The sequence below is a fragment of the Penicillium cinerascens genome (assembly GCF_028974065.1).
Source record: "Penicillium cinerascens strain IBT 15544 chromosome Unknown scaffold_4_segment0_segment1, whole genome shotgun sequence".
Taxonomy (NCBI): domain Eukaryota; kingdom Fungi; phylum Ascomycota; class Eurotiomycetes; order Eurotiales; family Aspergillaceae; genus Penicillium; species Penicillium cinerascens.
In genome coordinates this window covers 1,185,558-1,201,121 of record NW_026695298.1, presented here as the reverse complement: position 1 = coordinate 1,201,121, position 15,564 = coordinate 1,185,558, and the positions used below count along the sequence as shown (strand labels likewise).

General features: G+C 53.0%; 5 protein-coding genes across 5 annotated transcripts; 3 read left to right on the top strand and 2 right to left on the bottom strand.

The window, feature by feature from the left end:
- Positions 1-976: 976 nt before the first annotated feature.
- On the bottom strand, positions 977-2,098 carry N7498_009549 (uncharacterized protein; the record flags this gene model as incomplete). Its single annotated transcript, XM_058456605.1, has 5 exons — positions 977-1,160; positions 1,208-1,332; positions 1,408-1,587; positions 1,927-1,969; positions 2,031-2,098. The coding sequence occupies 5 exons, from the start codon at positions 2,096-2,098 to the stop codon at positions 977-979; spliced, it is 600 nt and encodes a 199-aa protein (XP_058303504.1).
- Positions 2,099-7,408: 5,310 nt separating this feature from the next.
- N7498_009548 (serine/threonine-protein kinase) lies at positions 7,409-9,769 on the top strand (the record flags this gene model as incomplete). Its single annotated transcript, XM_058456604.1, has 2 exons — positions 7,409-7,573; positions 7,631-9,769. The coding sequence occupies 2 exons, from the start codon at positions 7,409-7,411 to the stop codon at positions 9,767-9,769; spliced, it is 2,304 nt and encodes a 767-aa protein (XP_058303503.1).
- Positions 9,770-10,823: 1,054 nt separating this feature from the next.
- N7498_009547 (exosome non-catalytic core subunit RRP42) lies at positions 10,824-12,007 on the top strand (the record flags this gene model as incomplete). The annotated part of the gene is made up of 2 exons (XM_058456603.1): positions 10,824-11,354; positions 11,411-12,007. Coding segments are annotated over 2 exons (1,128 nt in total), but the record flags the coding sequence as incomplete, so codon positions are not given.
- Positions 12,008-12,220: 213 nt separating this feature from the next.
- On the bottom strand, positions 12,221-12,992 carry N7498_009546 (uncharacterized protein; the record flags this gene model as incomplete). The annotated part of the gene is made up of 1 exon (XM_058456602.1): positions 12,221-12,992. Exon 1 carries the CDS (start codon positions 12,977-12,979, stop codon positions 12,221-12,223), a length of 759 nt encoding a protein of 252 aa, XP_058303501.1. The 5' UTR covers positions 12,980-12,992.
- Positions 12,993-14,050: 1,058 nt separating this feature from the next.
- On the top strand, positions 14,051-14,998 carry N7498_009545 (c-type cytochrome; the record flags this gene model as incomplete). Its single annotated transcript, XM_058456601.1, has 5 exons — positions 14,051-14,078; positions 14,510-14,541; positions 14,598-14,756; positions 14,818-14,912; positions 14,974-14,998. The coding sequence occupies 5 exons, from the start codon at positions 14,051-14,053 to the stop codon at positions 14,996-14,998; spliced, it is 339 nt and encodes a 112-aa protein (XP_058303500.1).
- Between the last annotated feature and the right edge of the window lie 566 nt (positions 14,999-15,564).

Sequence of the window (15,564 nt, the reverse complement as noted above, 5' to 3'; positions counted from 1 at the left end):
GGACTGGCTCTCTGTCTCCCTCTGCCTCGAAGTTTGAAGCTGTAAGCTGTCTGTTCAAATGCTACAAGGTAGACCAAAAAAGAAGAAAAAGTTGGTGGGTTTAGGAAGGCAGAGAAATTGTGAGACGATGAGGGGCTGTGGGGAAGGTGGCGATCAAAACGTTGGCGTCACTGGGTTTGCCAACATTGGGGGCGACAGAAACAGAAGCAAAACAGATACTCGAGAACAACGAGGGGTAGGGCCCATTCGACGTCACAGCTGTCTGTTCATTCGCGGTGTGGCGCATTTAATATATTAAAGTGCCACAGGCCCACACTATCAGGCTGTCATATTGCACTTCAGCCGGAGCGTCATGATCGTCGCCCAATCTATGGGTTCGCCGTCTCTTCCATGCAATGTCTGCAGCGATTGCGATACCCGGGCGCCTATCAAGATCGGTAGAACCACGTTTCGAATCTCATGCAGGACGCCTTTCATGCAAGGAAGGTTGCCGATCCGACAGCTGGCATTGAAGAGATTTACCGGATGATGCTGGGGCTCTTTTCCGCGCTAAAGTACATTGTTTTTGTGGCCTATTCCGTTTCCTGCGCTATTGAAAGGGTCAATTTATCGAAGGCGTAGGCTAAATTTCGGTCTAAAGGGTCTTTTGGTCAGTGGCAAGTCCGGAGACGCTATTGAAACCTATCCATCTCTAGCGTGGAAGTTATTTTTGGAACTTGTAGATTCCTAGTCTCAGATGGTTCAGAACATGCGCCTGGATCATCTAAACATAGATGTTGCAAACGTGGAAGGGCGGAATGTGCAAATGTGGAACGTGGAGGCGGAACCGACGATGTCATCGTGTCGAACCGTGGAACCTTTTGCGAACCTCATGTCCGTGCCAAGTCCATCCGGCAATTCTCACGAGCATGATCCAACGCCACATGATGCGCATTATCCATTGCCGCGAGAAGAAATGTAAAAAGGAATCAAAGATCTATAAGAATATCACGAGAGAATCGATGTCTCCTGAATGGAACGCCCGATTGCTGACACCCCCCAGGATTAGAAAGTCGACCATGTCCCAGATCTTCCCAGTTGATTCGTTGACGTGAGATTTCGTGCGTGGAATCTGGGGACGAGAGTTGTCCTGGGTACGTTCCAAGTCGCTCTGGATCGTTCTATCACCTCATCAGCGCTCATCGTCATGTCGGATGTTCAGGCAAACTCACCCTGAACTTGGACCATTGACGTTTCACTGCCAGCGACCAATCTGAGCAACGTCGGGCTGAGGTTGATTGACATTTGGCTAGGCTTCGCGATTGCGCCGCCGCTCTTCTCATGCTGGAGCATCTTGATCGATTAGATCTGTTATATCTGTTAGCACCACTTGAGTCATATGACTTGTTTAGATAGAGAGTGGCTTACCCGTGCTTCCTCGACGGTCATTCCCTTGATTCCTTCAATCTGAGCCGATCTGGTTGCGGGCTCCAACTCCGCGAAATCAGCCAGATTCAGACAGGGCATCGCCCTGTTGCCGTCCATCATTCTACCTTGGTCATCACGTGGCTCTTTTTCCAAATGCGAATCGATGCATTTGATGCAGAGCTATAATGCTCAAGAGTTCATTAGCACCCACCATAGGCCCAGGAATCTTGCCAAGCAGACAGAACAATGCATACATGCAGGCTGGCTATGCTTGGCCTAAGACTTGGAGAGCTCCGCGGGTGACTTCTTTACCTGTGCAGAGGATTTTCATAGGCACAGTCTCTACACTTGGCGGCCTGCTCATCATTCAGATATTCCACGCCGTGTTTTTCGAGCGTGTGGCAGCACTTAAGCAGTTGACGCTCCCCAAAAAGGTCTCGGGGCAGCCTCCTCTCGCAGAACCAACAGACGATCCCAGTTGCATTAGGTCGACGACGACATTTAAGATCTGATACCCACCGATTCTCTAAGTAACTCGAGCGTCTTCGTCCTCTCCAGTTCGCTGATTACTTGTCAACACAGAACCCAGATGGATACAAAGCTTGCAAGGCGGGCAGACTTACATCGACCTGGCCTTCCAAGAACCCTCCATCTCTTTGCGGGTGGGAGGGCGCTGCCGGCGCGGCGACATGGTGCCTCGGCTCTAGCCCGAGAAGTTGATCTCGATAAGCGGTTGAGAGCAGAAAGCTAACATAAGGTGAAGTTTAACGAGGAAGGAGCAAATAAAACGGCATGAGACGCCGAGGGTAAGGCTGCGCCCATGGCACGCGGGTCTGGGACGTGATCAACAGCGGACCCTGCCTTTCTGCGACAATGGCTCCTAAATACAGTTAATACACTCTCATTCAGGTTCTTCCTCTTCTTATTACTACATGTGAATTACTAGATGCCGAGATGACTGCTTCCACACTCCCGAACCTTTCATATGGGTTTCAAGATGAGAACGGCCTTTCCCCGAGGCCTGGATCATCTGAAACAAATGAAACAAATGAAACAAATGAAACAATTGAAACAAATGAAACAATTGAAACAAATGAAACAAATGAAGGCTGCCATGCAGGGATGTGCAATTAGTCTCCTTCTTGTAAGCAACTAGAAATTGTTTGAATCATGCATAGCGCATTTGCATCCAAGAGAAAGAAACACATAGTTAATATGGGATGCTCATTAAGCAGGACAGTGCTCAAGAGGTGCATGGACGTCTAGATGCCCGCCGTACTACTGGGCTAGCATTGGACCTTTGATTAAACGATATCCACTGACATCAAGACGGTTGGTTCTCCGGCCACGAAAAACAACACTGGCGGAATTACGGAAACATGCTGGATTAGTATCAGACAATGACCTTGTATTAACAAGCGCCTGTGTATGCTTTATGTATGGTTTGAATTATTTTTGATCTACCTGTGAGGCCATATTGCTGTCATTGTATATCAGCACAGTTGTTGGGACGATAGGGTCCCATAGGTCTATGGGTAACTTTTACGCCCTGGAAAGTGTGATATATGTTTTTGAAATTAAGACCTTGCAAACCCCTCCAGGGCCGTGTAGCCCAATTTGTTCCTTTTAGTGGGAGGTATAAGTTTAGCCCAGTCCGGGGGGCCTGCATTGAAGCATGTGTACAGACAATGGCCCCTGAGAAAGATGACTGACATGCAGGGAAACCCCGGACATGTTGCAAGAAACAGTAAGTTGCATTTTAAATTCAACGATTTCACCCTGGAACCTTGGACTTTAGCTGAGATGGCTCGAGGGACGGTTCGTATATGTCCATGTTTCTGTTTCTAACTCGCTGTGATACAGCATCCAACTTGAGCCTCTAGACTAGGCTTTTGGCTTTGCACCTAGGCAGCCAACAAAATGCCTACCTCAATAAGTAAACAAGAGCAAAATTCGCCATCGAAATCCTTGCCAGTGGATAAAACCTCCATGGATTCTGATTGAATCATGCCTCTGGCATGAAAAACGTCTAGTGTCTCAAAGCAGAATTGAGTTCAACAAAGTTAAGGCAAGCTGGGGCTTGAGGGGTAGCTACAAGGAAATGACGATGTTCACACGGTAGCCGAACCAACTCCCACCCGACGCCCTAATGCACGCCGGAGACACGGGACAATGCTAACTCAAACCTAGAATGTCCCCTGGGACGGAAATTATTGGCTGATAGGAACGGAGTCCGGGAGTGACAGACTTCCAGAAAAATTCCCGAGACCTTCGATCAGGGGTTTGCAACCCAAAACTTGCCAGGAGTAGACTAGCCAAGGCCATGGCATGATCGAAATAGATGGACGAACGTGCCCGTCGGCGCAGCTAAAGCCGCGCATCCTTCATAGGCAACCCCATAGGACCACGGCTGCGACCTTCCGGAAACGCTAAAGCGTCGAATTGAAGGACACGTTACTCCAGTGACGGTGGGCCGCTACCCCAGGGGAGACCCAGTGTTCCGAGTACTGTTTAGTGCCGCGTGCTGTTTCCCGGGCACTAAATGTCATCAGCACTGGATCTAGCATAATCCGTGGGACGATCGATGTGCGAAAAGGGGCACGTTTTGCCACACTGATACGCATCCTGATACTCCTTGTGTCCTGAGTAGAGAGGGGCCACACTTATGTTCGGCGTCTACTGTGGGTCGGGGTTAGCACTGGTTTAGTCCGGAGAGTTCACACCAGCCAGCAGTCTGATCCTGACGAGTGGCCGGTGCGAAGTCGGAAACTTTCGAAAGGCGGAGCCCTGGCTGTGAGATGGGCCCTGGGGAGATCGGGAAATGGAGTAAGAAAGGCAGGAGGCAGAGAGGGGCGTGTGTCCGCCTTGCACCTTCGACACCCTCGGCCTTGGAGCTATTTCGATTGAGGAATATTATCCCCAATTTTTAGGCGAGTGCCCTAGTGAGCAATCATAATTTGCTGACCTTCTCGAAGGCCTGAGGAAGGGGCCGGCTCGCCCCGGCACATTGGCAACGGTCAATTAGCTCGAAATCCTTTGGCAAATGGCTGGTGGCAAGAAAGGGGGGCGATCTTCCCTTACGCAACGCTACCATGGCCACGGCCTCTCGGGTACGAGGGACGGGCCTGGACGAGGTCCACGCGGTGGAGAATCCGTCGTCCCCCGAATTCACCAGGCTTCAACTAAGTGCATTAGCAAGCCCTCGGTTCCACCAAGAAGGTGCTCAAATTGAATGAGTAAACCAGGAGGGGAAGGCCCAGTGAATCAGAGTCCACTTCGTGCTCTCCAGTCATACGGCACCATCAACCCCACCAATGGTATTGTTGGCGCGTAGCCGGCTCCATCGCACTATGGTATTTTGATGATCTTCATTGGGATGGCGCGAGGCTATCGTATCCAGCACCCGCGGAGTACACCCCACCACTCCCACAATGCATGAAAGGGTGCCACGGAGACGTGTACTCCATCGGTATCGTGTACACGCTGTACGGAGTACACACCGTGTACGGACACTCCACGTCTCATTTTCCTGTGATGATGCCCAAGCTTCTCTTGTCCACTCGGAACTGGCGGCAGGGAAGTCGTGATTGGACTCTTGCTTTTTCAACTCGAAGATGGGCTCCACTGGTAATTAATGGGAGACTGTGTTTGCTCTCGGTAAGGGCCACGTTCCCACCCAGGGACTCGGTCTTCCTGCAGAGGGGGGAAGGGGGAGGCGAACACCTCCAGCTGCTCCTACATCCTGCGCAGGATGCGGATGCACTGGTTTGCGTTGGATATGACCTAACTAAAGGTCTCGAGAGGGGTAAGAAGGGGGAATCCCGAGTTCCAATTAGCCAATATTGGGGGGTCCACGCAATTTTGGAACGGGCCAAACGGCCGCCCCAGGGTTCGTCGGGTCAGACAGGTATGTTCTACCACGATGCTGCAGGTATTTACTCGATTGCATTCGTACATATTGTGATCTCCCCGTGACGTGTAGAATCAACTCCATCAATTCCATCCATCCAAACAATCGGGTGCTCCCTGATCGACAGGATCTTCCATCGTAACATTTCCACCGTCGCGGATTCCCAGTGGAGAAGGCCCGCGACCAGGGATTCAGGGATTTTGATCGCCCGTCAGGACGAAACCCACGGCACAGGCACCGAAGACTAATTTGGAAAGCGATCGGAGATGAGACGAGACGCAACAAATAAACGGGGAGGCCCATCCTAGCGACTGAATCATGCGCCGTTCCCAATCGGTGAGGCTGTCCGGACAACCTATAGCCACCTCGGGACACTGGTACTTGATATTGGGACCCCATAGCACCGGCTTGAGCTTACTCGAGAGACCCTATGCGAACGCATCCGTCTATCCGAACCTAATCTCCATCTGGTCACGACCAGCTATTCGGGTCCAGCCGGAGGCCCGCACTGGAAGGATGGTTCGGGTCCTTGGAGATCATGTGGCGAGACGCGGTGCCCGGTCAACCAAGTCAATAAACCGGACTGAGACAGGGGGATGCGTAGAGATGCCATCCTTGCGACGACCGAAACCGATGTAGGACATGACATAACAGGCAGCGTCACAAGCAGGATCCTCCTTGCTGTTGAAACGTCGGGTCCTGTCCCGTCAAGCCTGTCAAGTCTGTCAAGCCTGTTAAAGCCCTAGCCCTACGAAAGTGACGTGTCGGATGGACAACAAAATGATAGATGGGCCCAGAGATTAGATGAATTGGCCGGGATTTTACAACGTCATTTGCAAGAGTTCATGAACGCCATTCGGGAGAGGAGAGACGGAATAAATTACCTGGGGAGCGGCCCAACCTCCTAACGGGGCGGCCGCGCCCCAAGAAGGCTACGGCTAGGGCTGCGTGGGCGACCCCCTACAGGCCACGAATAATAATTGTATGCCCAACCTCTCAATTATTTAGGCGCCGTGCAGTCATGCACAGGTAACTTATAATAGCCAGAGAAGCTGCTCGATTTAAATCCAGTCCTTGGTACTCTGTAGTACCTAAAAGAACGGTGAATGAAATGAGTGATTTTCTTTGCTTTTGCCTTTTGGTTTCGCTGTGTCTAGAACGGGGGCGAAAGGTAGTGTCTAGCCTCCAGTCTTAGCGTGTTTACCGTAGGTGTTTACTCTGTACGGAGGAGCGTAAGAAACTTCAGGAACCCGGCTCCCGTCCCGCTCGTAGCGTCCCATTGGATGACGCGGGAGCTGCCCTTTATTTTGTTGGCCGAAAAACAAGAGAGGGAACGCTTCGACCCTAAGGTAAAAACAAATTAAAAAAGCGTGGTATTTCTGGACGTATTTTACACCGTCATGACCCCATCGGTGGATGCGTTCGCTTTCCCACTCCCCCGTCTGCCCTCGTGTCCGCGCATATAACCCATTTCGCTTGTCGCATTTCACATTTATCATTCGCGCCTCCCCTTTCTCCTTTTCCTGCTCCATTTTCCCCTCAATCTACCCACATTATACTCCTGTTCATTGCCCAGGTGACTGCGTCCGGGCCCATTTATCCAGGCCCATTTAGTCCGGTGGACTGATCTGCATCGTCTTAACGGGGTTAATTTACCGTCTCCACGGCCCCGTCTGGGAGGTCGAGCTGTCAGCGCGTCAGGGGTTTCCTCCTCGGCCTCCGATCAACGGTTCCCACACCTAGAACGGGTCCCCTCCTATTCTGGGTTGAATTCCTTTTTATTGCATTGTGCCCGTTCTTTTGGATCCATGATCTCTCCCCCTCCCCCTCCCCTCTGTACATCCCTATAATCTCCTTCCAACTATTCCGTCACTCCTTACTCGGGAAACTCCCTACCTGCTATAACCCGCACTTCCGGATGATGAGCATCTGCCTCGATTGAATACTTCCCTCCAGCTACTGTGGGAAAGCTTGAACCCCCTCTACCTAATGTGAGATTGGCTGCAGGGCGCGTCGTCTTGAGTCTGGCCGCTGACCGACAATAGAATCCACCGCTCTTCTTCTGCTGGCAGATCCGAAGAGACGCACACCATGACCGTCACATACGAGGCTCCCTCCAGGAGGGCTCAAACATCAATGGCGACTCTCGAAGAACGTTTCCAGGTGATGAAGGAAGTTGGCGATGGGAGCTTCGGTAGCGTTGCTGTTGCACGTGTACGGACCGCTGGATCTCATATCGCGCGGCGAGGATCGATGGTATGTGACATACGTCACCGGCTAGGCTTACCTTCAACTAACATGAACATGATCAAGGTCGCGATTAAAACAATGAAAAAGACCTTCGACTCGTTGCAGCCATGCTTGGAGCTTCGTGAGGTCATCTTCCTGCGGACACTCCCCATTCATCCCCATCTTGTCCCCGCTCTCGACATCTTCCTCGACCCTCTTTCCCGCAAACTGCACATCTGCATGGAGTACATGGACGGCAACCTGTATCAGTTGATGAAGGCCCGTGACCACAAGTACTTCGAAGGCAAGCATGTCAAGAGCATCCTATACCAAATCCTGTCCGGATTGGACCACATCCACGCCCACCACTTCTTCCACCGCGACATCAAACCCGAGAACATCCTGGTGTCGACCTCTGCCCCCAATGACTCGACCTTCAGCCGCTACTCCAACCTCGTTACTCCCCCCTCTACTCCCCCTACATATACCGTGAAGATTGCCGACTTTGGTCTCGCTCGCGAGACTCACTCTAAGCAACCATACACGACCTACGTTTCGACGCGCTGGTACCGCGCCCCTGAAGTGCTTCTTCGGGCTGGGGAATACTCAGCTCCCGTGGATATGTGGGCCATCGGTGCGATGGCAGTGGAGATCGCTACTCTGAAGCCTCTGTTCCCCGGAGGTAATGAGGTTGATCAGGTTTGGCGCGTCTGTGAGATTATGGGCAGCCCCGGTAACTGGTACAACAAGTCTGGTTCCAAGATTGGTGGTGGTGAATGGCGCGAAGGGTCACGATTGGCGCATAAGCTGGGCTTCACCTTCCCCAAGATGGCGCCACACTCCATGGACTCTGTTCTCCCCCCGACACATTGGCCGGCAGCTCTCACCGAGTTTGTCACTTGGTGTCTGATGTGGGACCCTAAGAACCGTCCGACTTCTACCCAGGCTTTGAATCATGAGTACTTCGCCGAGGCGGTTGATCCGCTGCGACCCAAGTCTTCCACCTCGTCGCGGTTGCTGGGCCGTAAACAATCCGAAAAGAGCTTCAAGTCTCCCACTCTTTCTCCTAACGACTCTCCCAATCTGTCCTCAAAGCCTTCTTGGTTCCGCAGATCCTTGATTGGTCGATCTGAAAGCCCCGTCCCCGGCATCGAGAACGACAGCCCAACCAGACCGCCCGCCGTCTCATACAGCACCGTCCCTGAAATCCCGCCTGCCAAAGCTCGGCCAGCAAACACCAAGCGTGCCACGTGGGCCAACGGTGCTCCGATGCCAATTTTGCCTTCTATTCGCCCTGTTTCTCCTCTCTCCAACGCGGTCACGGCCCAAGCCAATGCAACCGTGGCGCACAGCGACGCGTCGAAGTATGCCGAATCCGATGCGGCCAAGACGAGCAAAAAGATCGGTCGTCAACTGTCTGTCAACTCCAATGGCAACCACTACTCGGACATCCACCGCCAGGAAGCTGAGAGGATGCTGAACGGTTCTGGTTACATCACACCAACCACCAAGGAGAGCTTCTTCTCGCATCTGCGCAAGCGCGCTCGCAGGCTGTCCGGTCGCAACCAAGCTGCGGCACCGAGCGATGATGTCGAGGCTAATGCAGGTTGCATTCCATGGTCGAACCGCTCCTCGATCGCTTTGGACGGTGCTAATGTGAACGAACCGAAGCCGCATTCTGACTTGAGCGAGCTTGACAAAGCTCTCCAGAGCGTGAAGTACGCTTTGGATTCGTCCACGCACAATGTTCCCGTGCACTTGAACGCCGGTGCCGAGGGCAGCATCACCAAGCGCCAATCGATGCCTCAGATCACCAGCACCAACCCGGGCCCCATCTCCAGCCGAACCCGGCGCGCAATGCAAATGACCTCTCACCCGGTTCACCGTTACGAAACACCGGAGGAGGAGGATGAACTGCTCGACGAGGTCCTGCACTCAACCCACACAGCGGCCAGACGCCTGGCACTTACCCAGTCGCTGGCTGGCCAGCCTACTAGTGTGGGTCATCGGCAGACGGACAACTCGCGCGCACTGCCGAGCCCGTATCCCACTCCTTCACCCACGGCCAAGGCTGATGGCTACTTCGAGACGCCCATCAAGCAGGTTGCGGCCAAGACGGACGCAAACTCGAACCGTCAATGGCCGACTCCTCCGTACGAGGAGTCTGAGTGGAATCAAAAGGCGTCCACTCAGTACTTCTCTTCCGGATCCGACTACATCTAAATAAGGATCGTTCTCTACAACGACTCTGAAAAATGCATACCACCACACTCTCTCCTGAGCCGGGAAGCTACAAAATCTGGCGAAATTGCGCGAAAAACGGATAAAAACCGAGATAGGCGTATGGGTTTTCTTTTCTCAAGGTCTGGTCGTTCTGGTTTTGATTTCCTGGGCATCGGATTTTTGCCCCTTTCATCTTTTCATCATTTCCCCCATTTTCAACATTCATACCCCATAGGCCCTTGATAGATGAAGCCGGCCTCGCACCCTTGTTATTTTTTCCCTCGGACAATCCCTGGAGTCCTTGCACTTGTCTGATCATTTTTGAAGGGGGCGTTGCAACAGAGTCCTTTCTTACTTTGATACCACCATGCGCAAGCCGCATCTACATACCATTCCCTTTTCAACTGGCATCTACACATTTTATATGAACATGGCGCTTCATTTTCCTTTGTTTATATACTTGTCCCCCTCTTGTACATTGTCTGGCTACCGTCCTGTCTATCTTTTCCTATCGACTCCCGCATCTTCTTCCAAGCTCCCTGTTCGCTCTTTCATGTATTATCTTTACTGCGAGGTCTCATAGGCTGGCTGGTCCAGTCTCCAATTGTAATATAGCACAGCTCACGGCGATGCGCCGACTACATACATATTTACATGCATAATTCTGATTTGATACATCATTTTGTTTCAGTAGATCATTACTTCTTCAGTCTTTTCAAAGTTGACTTGACGTATGGTGAGCTGGCGTTTGTAGAGATTCACCCGGAACAATAATAATCCGGCGGCCATCAAGATTTCCCAATTGAGCATGCTCTTCTTCCTCACTTTTTTTTCCGCAATTGATTTTTACTCAACCTTAGTCACCGGCGCTTGACTGGTGCTATTTCTGCATTCGAGACCCAGCCTCAGGTCAGGCTGGAATAGTTTCTCCAAAACGCTGGATCGCTGGTTACTCTCAGCATTCGAAACTGCCGATTTCAACTTTAACAAAGCTACTATCGCAAGTCGCTCCTCTACTTTCTCCAAGCGCTGAGCACACCCCTCCATACCCGCCATGTCCAACCAAAGGCAGGCCTCATCGGCTTCTCAAACCCCACACCTCTCCCCCGCCGAGCTCTCCTACCTCTACACCTCCCTCTCCCTCCCCCAAAGCCCCATTCGCCCCGACGGCCGCTCACCTACTCAATTCCGACCCTTAACCGCCGAAACCAACATCCTGCCCGGTACAAACGGCAGCGCACGCATTGGCTTCGCAGACGGCACGCAGGCCATCGTCGGTGTCAAGGCAGAGGTCGAAAAGACGACATTGTCGGCAGATACCCTCGACGCGCGGAATGAATTCGGTTCCAACGAGGACCGCGAGGGCCAGGAAGGATCGGCTGCTGTTTCGGGACATGGATCTTGGGTGCAGATGTCCATTGAGATCCCTGGTTTCCGCGATGATGATGCGCTGCCTGTTTTCTTGTCTGAGATGATGCGCGAGTCGTTGGTTGGGTCTGTTGGTGCCGATGCGAGCGGTATGGCTGGCGGCCTCAAGGGGAGACTGGTTATTAATAAACGCTGGCATTGGCGGTTGTACATTGATGTGAGTGGGGCCTTCCTTGAAGTTTACGAGGACATGGTGAACTAACTGCCTGCTAGGTCCTTCTTCTTTCTCAACCTTTGTCATACCCTCTCCCACTTCTTTCTCTTACTACTCATCTTGCTCTTTTGTCTACCAAGCTCCCCAAGATCAAGTCCCAGGGTGAGGAGGATCCTTTCTTCGACGATGACTGGGCTGTTGCGGAGTACCTTTACCCGCGCTCTTCGACTGCGCTGAGAAAGTCCCCTTCACAACATGTCCGCCCGCCGGTGACACTTCTCGTCATCTCGGTAGGCGACAATGTCATCTTCGATCCGAACCGGGAAGAAATTGCCGTTGCGGATGCCGTGCTCGCCATTTCCATAGCCCGTGATGAGGGCGAGGGCTTGAAATTGCTTTCGATACGCACCATCGATCCCCCGTCTCGACTTACGCAGCCGGGTATCCCAAACTCCGAGAATGTGAATATGATGGGCGCTACGCCTGCCGAGGAGATTGTTTTGAGCCAGACTACCGGCGAGGAGGAAGTGTCGGGCGTGTGGCGCCCTCGCCGGGGCGGAGTCAAGCGCAGCGTTGTTGCGAATATGGTCAAGACGGTCCTGAAAAAGGGTGGTGTGGGTGAAGAGGTGCTTGAGGGATTGGAGGGTGTCGAGGTAGTATGATCTACTGTGTCAATGTCCGAGCTTTGAGGCTCAAGCTCTATACCATATCGCAAAATACCAGAGAGGCGATTCATGATCATGAAACATCGGAGTGTAAATGCGCTCCACATGAAAGATCTAATATACAATGCATTGTCCATATCCACACATGTAACTTTCGTTCCGAGATCGAAACCATCTTGCAAGCAATATACCTCACGGCGACCCTCACCAGATACCAAGCCACTTCTTAACAGGCTTCTTCTTCCCCTCCCAATCCACAAACTCCCCATCGCCCTTCTCAGCCGCAATAGGCGACTGGTCATCCTTGACCTCCTCCTTCTTTTCTTGCTCATTAGGCTCCTCAAGCCCATGCGCAACACGATACTGCCTCCGCTTCTCAGCATCCTCAATACGGCGATGACGCTGCTCGCGCACGCGAAGCGAGTTATGCTGCACGTCCATACGCCAGACCTGCAAGAACTGCGAGACCGTAGCAATGGGATGAGAGAAGAGGCCAGACCAAGACGGAAGGAGATGGGCGAAGGGTGAATTGGCCTTGAAGTTTGTAGAGAAGACAAAGACTGCCATGGAGGTGAGGATGCTCAAGGAAATCCACACATGGATCCATCGACTCGTCAGGAATTTGAACATCACCGTTCCCTCTGGCGGGAACATGTTGGGATATTGCTTGCGCTTTTGCTCCGAGCGCTGCTCCTCTGTCAACCGGGGGCCATAGTTGATGGGCTGGCCTGAGGGCGAGGTGCGCGTTGGGTTGACGAGCCGCGCCGGGTGCGACGGTGGGCGGAACTTGTCTGGCTGGCCTAGGGTGCGGCTCTTGTCGGTCTTCTTGGCTGAAGCTGGGGTGGTGGAGGTGAAGCAGCGGGCGCTGCTGATAGCGCGTTGCGGATGCTGCAGGATCCGCAAGGTTCGGGCCGTGGGGAGGCCTCGAGGGAGGAGAAATGGAGGAATTGTTGGGGGTGGCATAGTGGGCGAGATGTTACACCAGACGTTGTGGTGATAGCTGATCTCTACCTCAACGTATCTACGGTACTGCCAGTGTTTTCCCCGAACGGGGTTTTCTCGGACCTCACGTGACCCAGATCGACAGTCTTGGAAGTTTCTCGGGCCGCGTAAAAAGGCGCCTGCAATCGGCTTTTGCATTCCCGGCAAAAAAAAAGAAGTTTTCGGCCGACGAAAACTGGCCGTGTCGCATACCTAGGGCTTTGGTACCTACGCTTTGGTACCTACCTAGTTTTCGATTTCTATAATACTCTCTACGGTTGTGTAACGAATAATGCCATTGAGCACTCCACAATGGCTCCGCGTGAACATTCAGACCAGCACAGTCGGCTAGCACACGCATCATAGTTCAATTGGAGGGCAAAAACAACTGACGCAGTATCAACGGCGGTGGCTCAGGACCCACGGCATCGGATCCAATCCGGTACTGCGGAGCAAAGGCGGGCGAATGAAAGTGGATGGATTTCGAAGCCGCGGTGGACCGGGAGAGGCGCTTCTCCAGTTCTTAAGGGGGTAAGGGGACGCGCGCAACAAGGGGCGTGGGATAGAGACGCGGGTGTTCTGGCAATAACCGGGGAAACCAGTGGTAGACAGTTCAAGGTGTTCCGGCCATGCCTATTGGAAGGCGAACACAGCGATGATGACGGGATGAGATCATGGGCTGAACAGGGATCGGTACGGTAAGGTTAGTGGCTGTCATCCCGACGGTCCGGGGACAAGTTGGGCAATGGCATAGCATAGGAACAGGGGCGAATGGAAGAAATCCCCCCGGAATCACCAACGCAACCACGCAAGCTGTATCCAAGTAGAAAACAGGAAAGAAGGTAAAGCAGAGACTCACCGAGGAACCCGGTTGCGCCCGCTTGAGGCAATTACCCGATCCCTGATTGGCCGGGGGCGTGTCACGGGAGCCGACGGGTTCGCAGGTACAAAAACGCGGGAAAATCTTGCTCTCGTTTTCTTCCCTCTGACCCGAAGTCTGTACAGCTGTCTTATTCTCTTTAATTCACCTTTAATTACACCTCCACATTCACAATGGGCAAGGACGCTTCTTTCGCTCCCGGTACGTTACCACCTCCCCTTCTTGCCTTCTCCCCCTGGAGGTCGGGGTCTGGAGAGCCTGGGGATGGCATTGCGGTGTCGCGAGATGATCGGAAGGATATGGAAGACGTGAATGAGACAATTCCGAGTTGAGCTCAATTGCGACTGGCCTCATTGTGAGCAACGGCTCTTTCCAGCGCTCTTCCTCTCCTTTGCGCTGTCCTCGCTCGCGACTCTCAACTCGCTTCAACCTTCAAACCTTCGACGCTCTCGCAACCACTGCAATTGCATATCCACAGATACTCTGTCTCAGAATCCACCTCCGCCCGCCACCATGACGACCCTAGACGCGCTGGAATCCATCGGTTTTCCTGCACGTAGCCTGGGACATGGAGGCAGCCCAGGAGGCCAAAGCCGAAGCCGAACGGCTGGCTAATACGATCTACGATACAGGTGACTCTGCCAAGGGTGCCAAGCTCTTCCAGGTAAGCTACTCTCGTCGCGATCTTGACACGACCAAGAAAATTAACAGAACCTCCAGACCCGCTGCGCTCAGTGCCACTCCGTCGAGGCCGACGGTGCCAACAAGGTCGGCCCCAAGCTGCACGGTCTGTTCGGCCGTAAGACCGGTGAGGTCGAGGGCTACTCCTACACCGACGCCAACAAGGGTGCCGGCGTCACCTGGGAGGAGGACACTCTGGTAAGAAGCACATCTCCGAGTGGATGATCGCAACGGCGTGCTAATCCTGTCTTCTCTACAGTTCAAGTACCTCGAGAACCCCAAGAAGTTCATTCCCGGCACCAAGATGGCCTTCGGTGGCCTGAAGAAGGGCAAGGAACGCAACGACCTTATCACGTATGTTCCTCTACAACCGAAATTCCAGATGCAAGATCGCCCGCTAATACCTTCGTCACAGCTACCTCAAGGAGGCTACCGCATAAACGACCTGATGTTTTATTCCCCCACGGCATTTCGTTCTCGTTCTCACACCCCGTCCCGTGGAATGATAGACGTCTGGGATTCGGTTGAGCCGTGGGCTGATTTCCGGGCATCCGAGGGACCGGGCATGTACTTTTATCGGAGATTATCATGGTTGATCCGCAATAGATTTGGAATCTTTTCTCTACTCTTTCATTCCTTTTCTTCACGGGGGCGTAGTGTAGTGGCTGCAGCCAGGCATGCAGGTACTGACCACCAGTAGACAGGGCTGTCGATCGGTGACTGGATCGGTGATTGAATCGTAGACGTATGAACCGATGGAGGACACAGGGGTTGGCAACAGGCCAAAAACGGAGGAATGTGTTTCAGCGGGGGAGACATCGATTGGGCCACAATGGCGGTCAGGCACCGGGGGCGGGTACACCCAGGTCTCTCCTCCACTTACGTTGTATGTGCAGTACAAGGATGTACTTCCAGTGACTTCGTCCTGCCTGGCACGCATGACTCGGGCTGATTGGCCCAGCCTCCTCTCGAGATGCGAGTCCTCACATCTCGAGCGTCTGCTCTT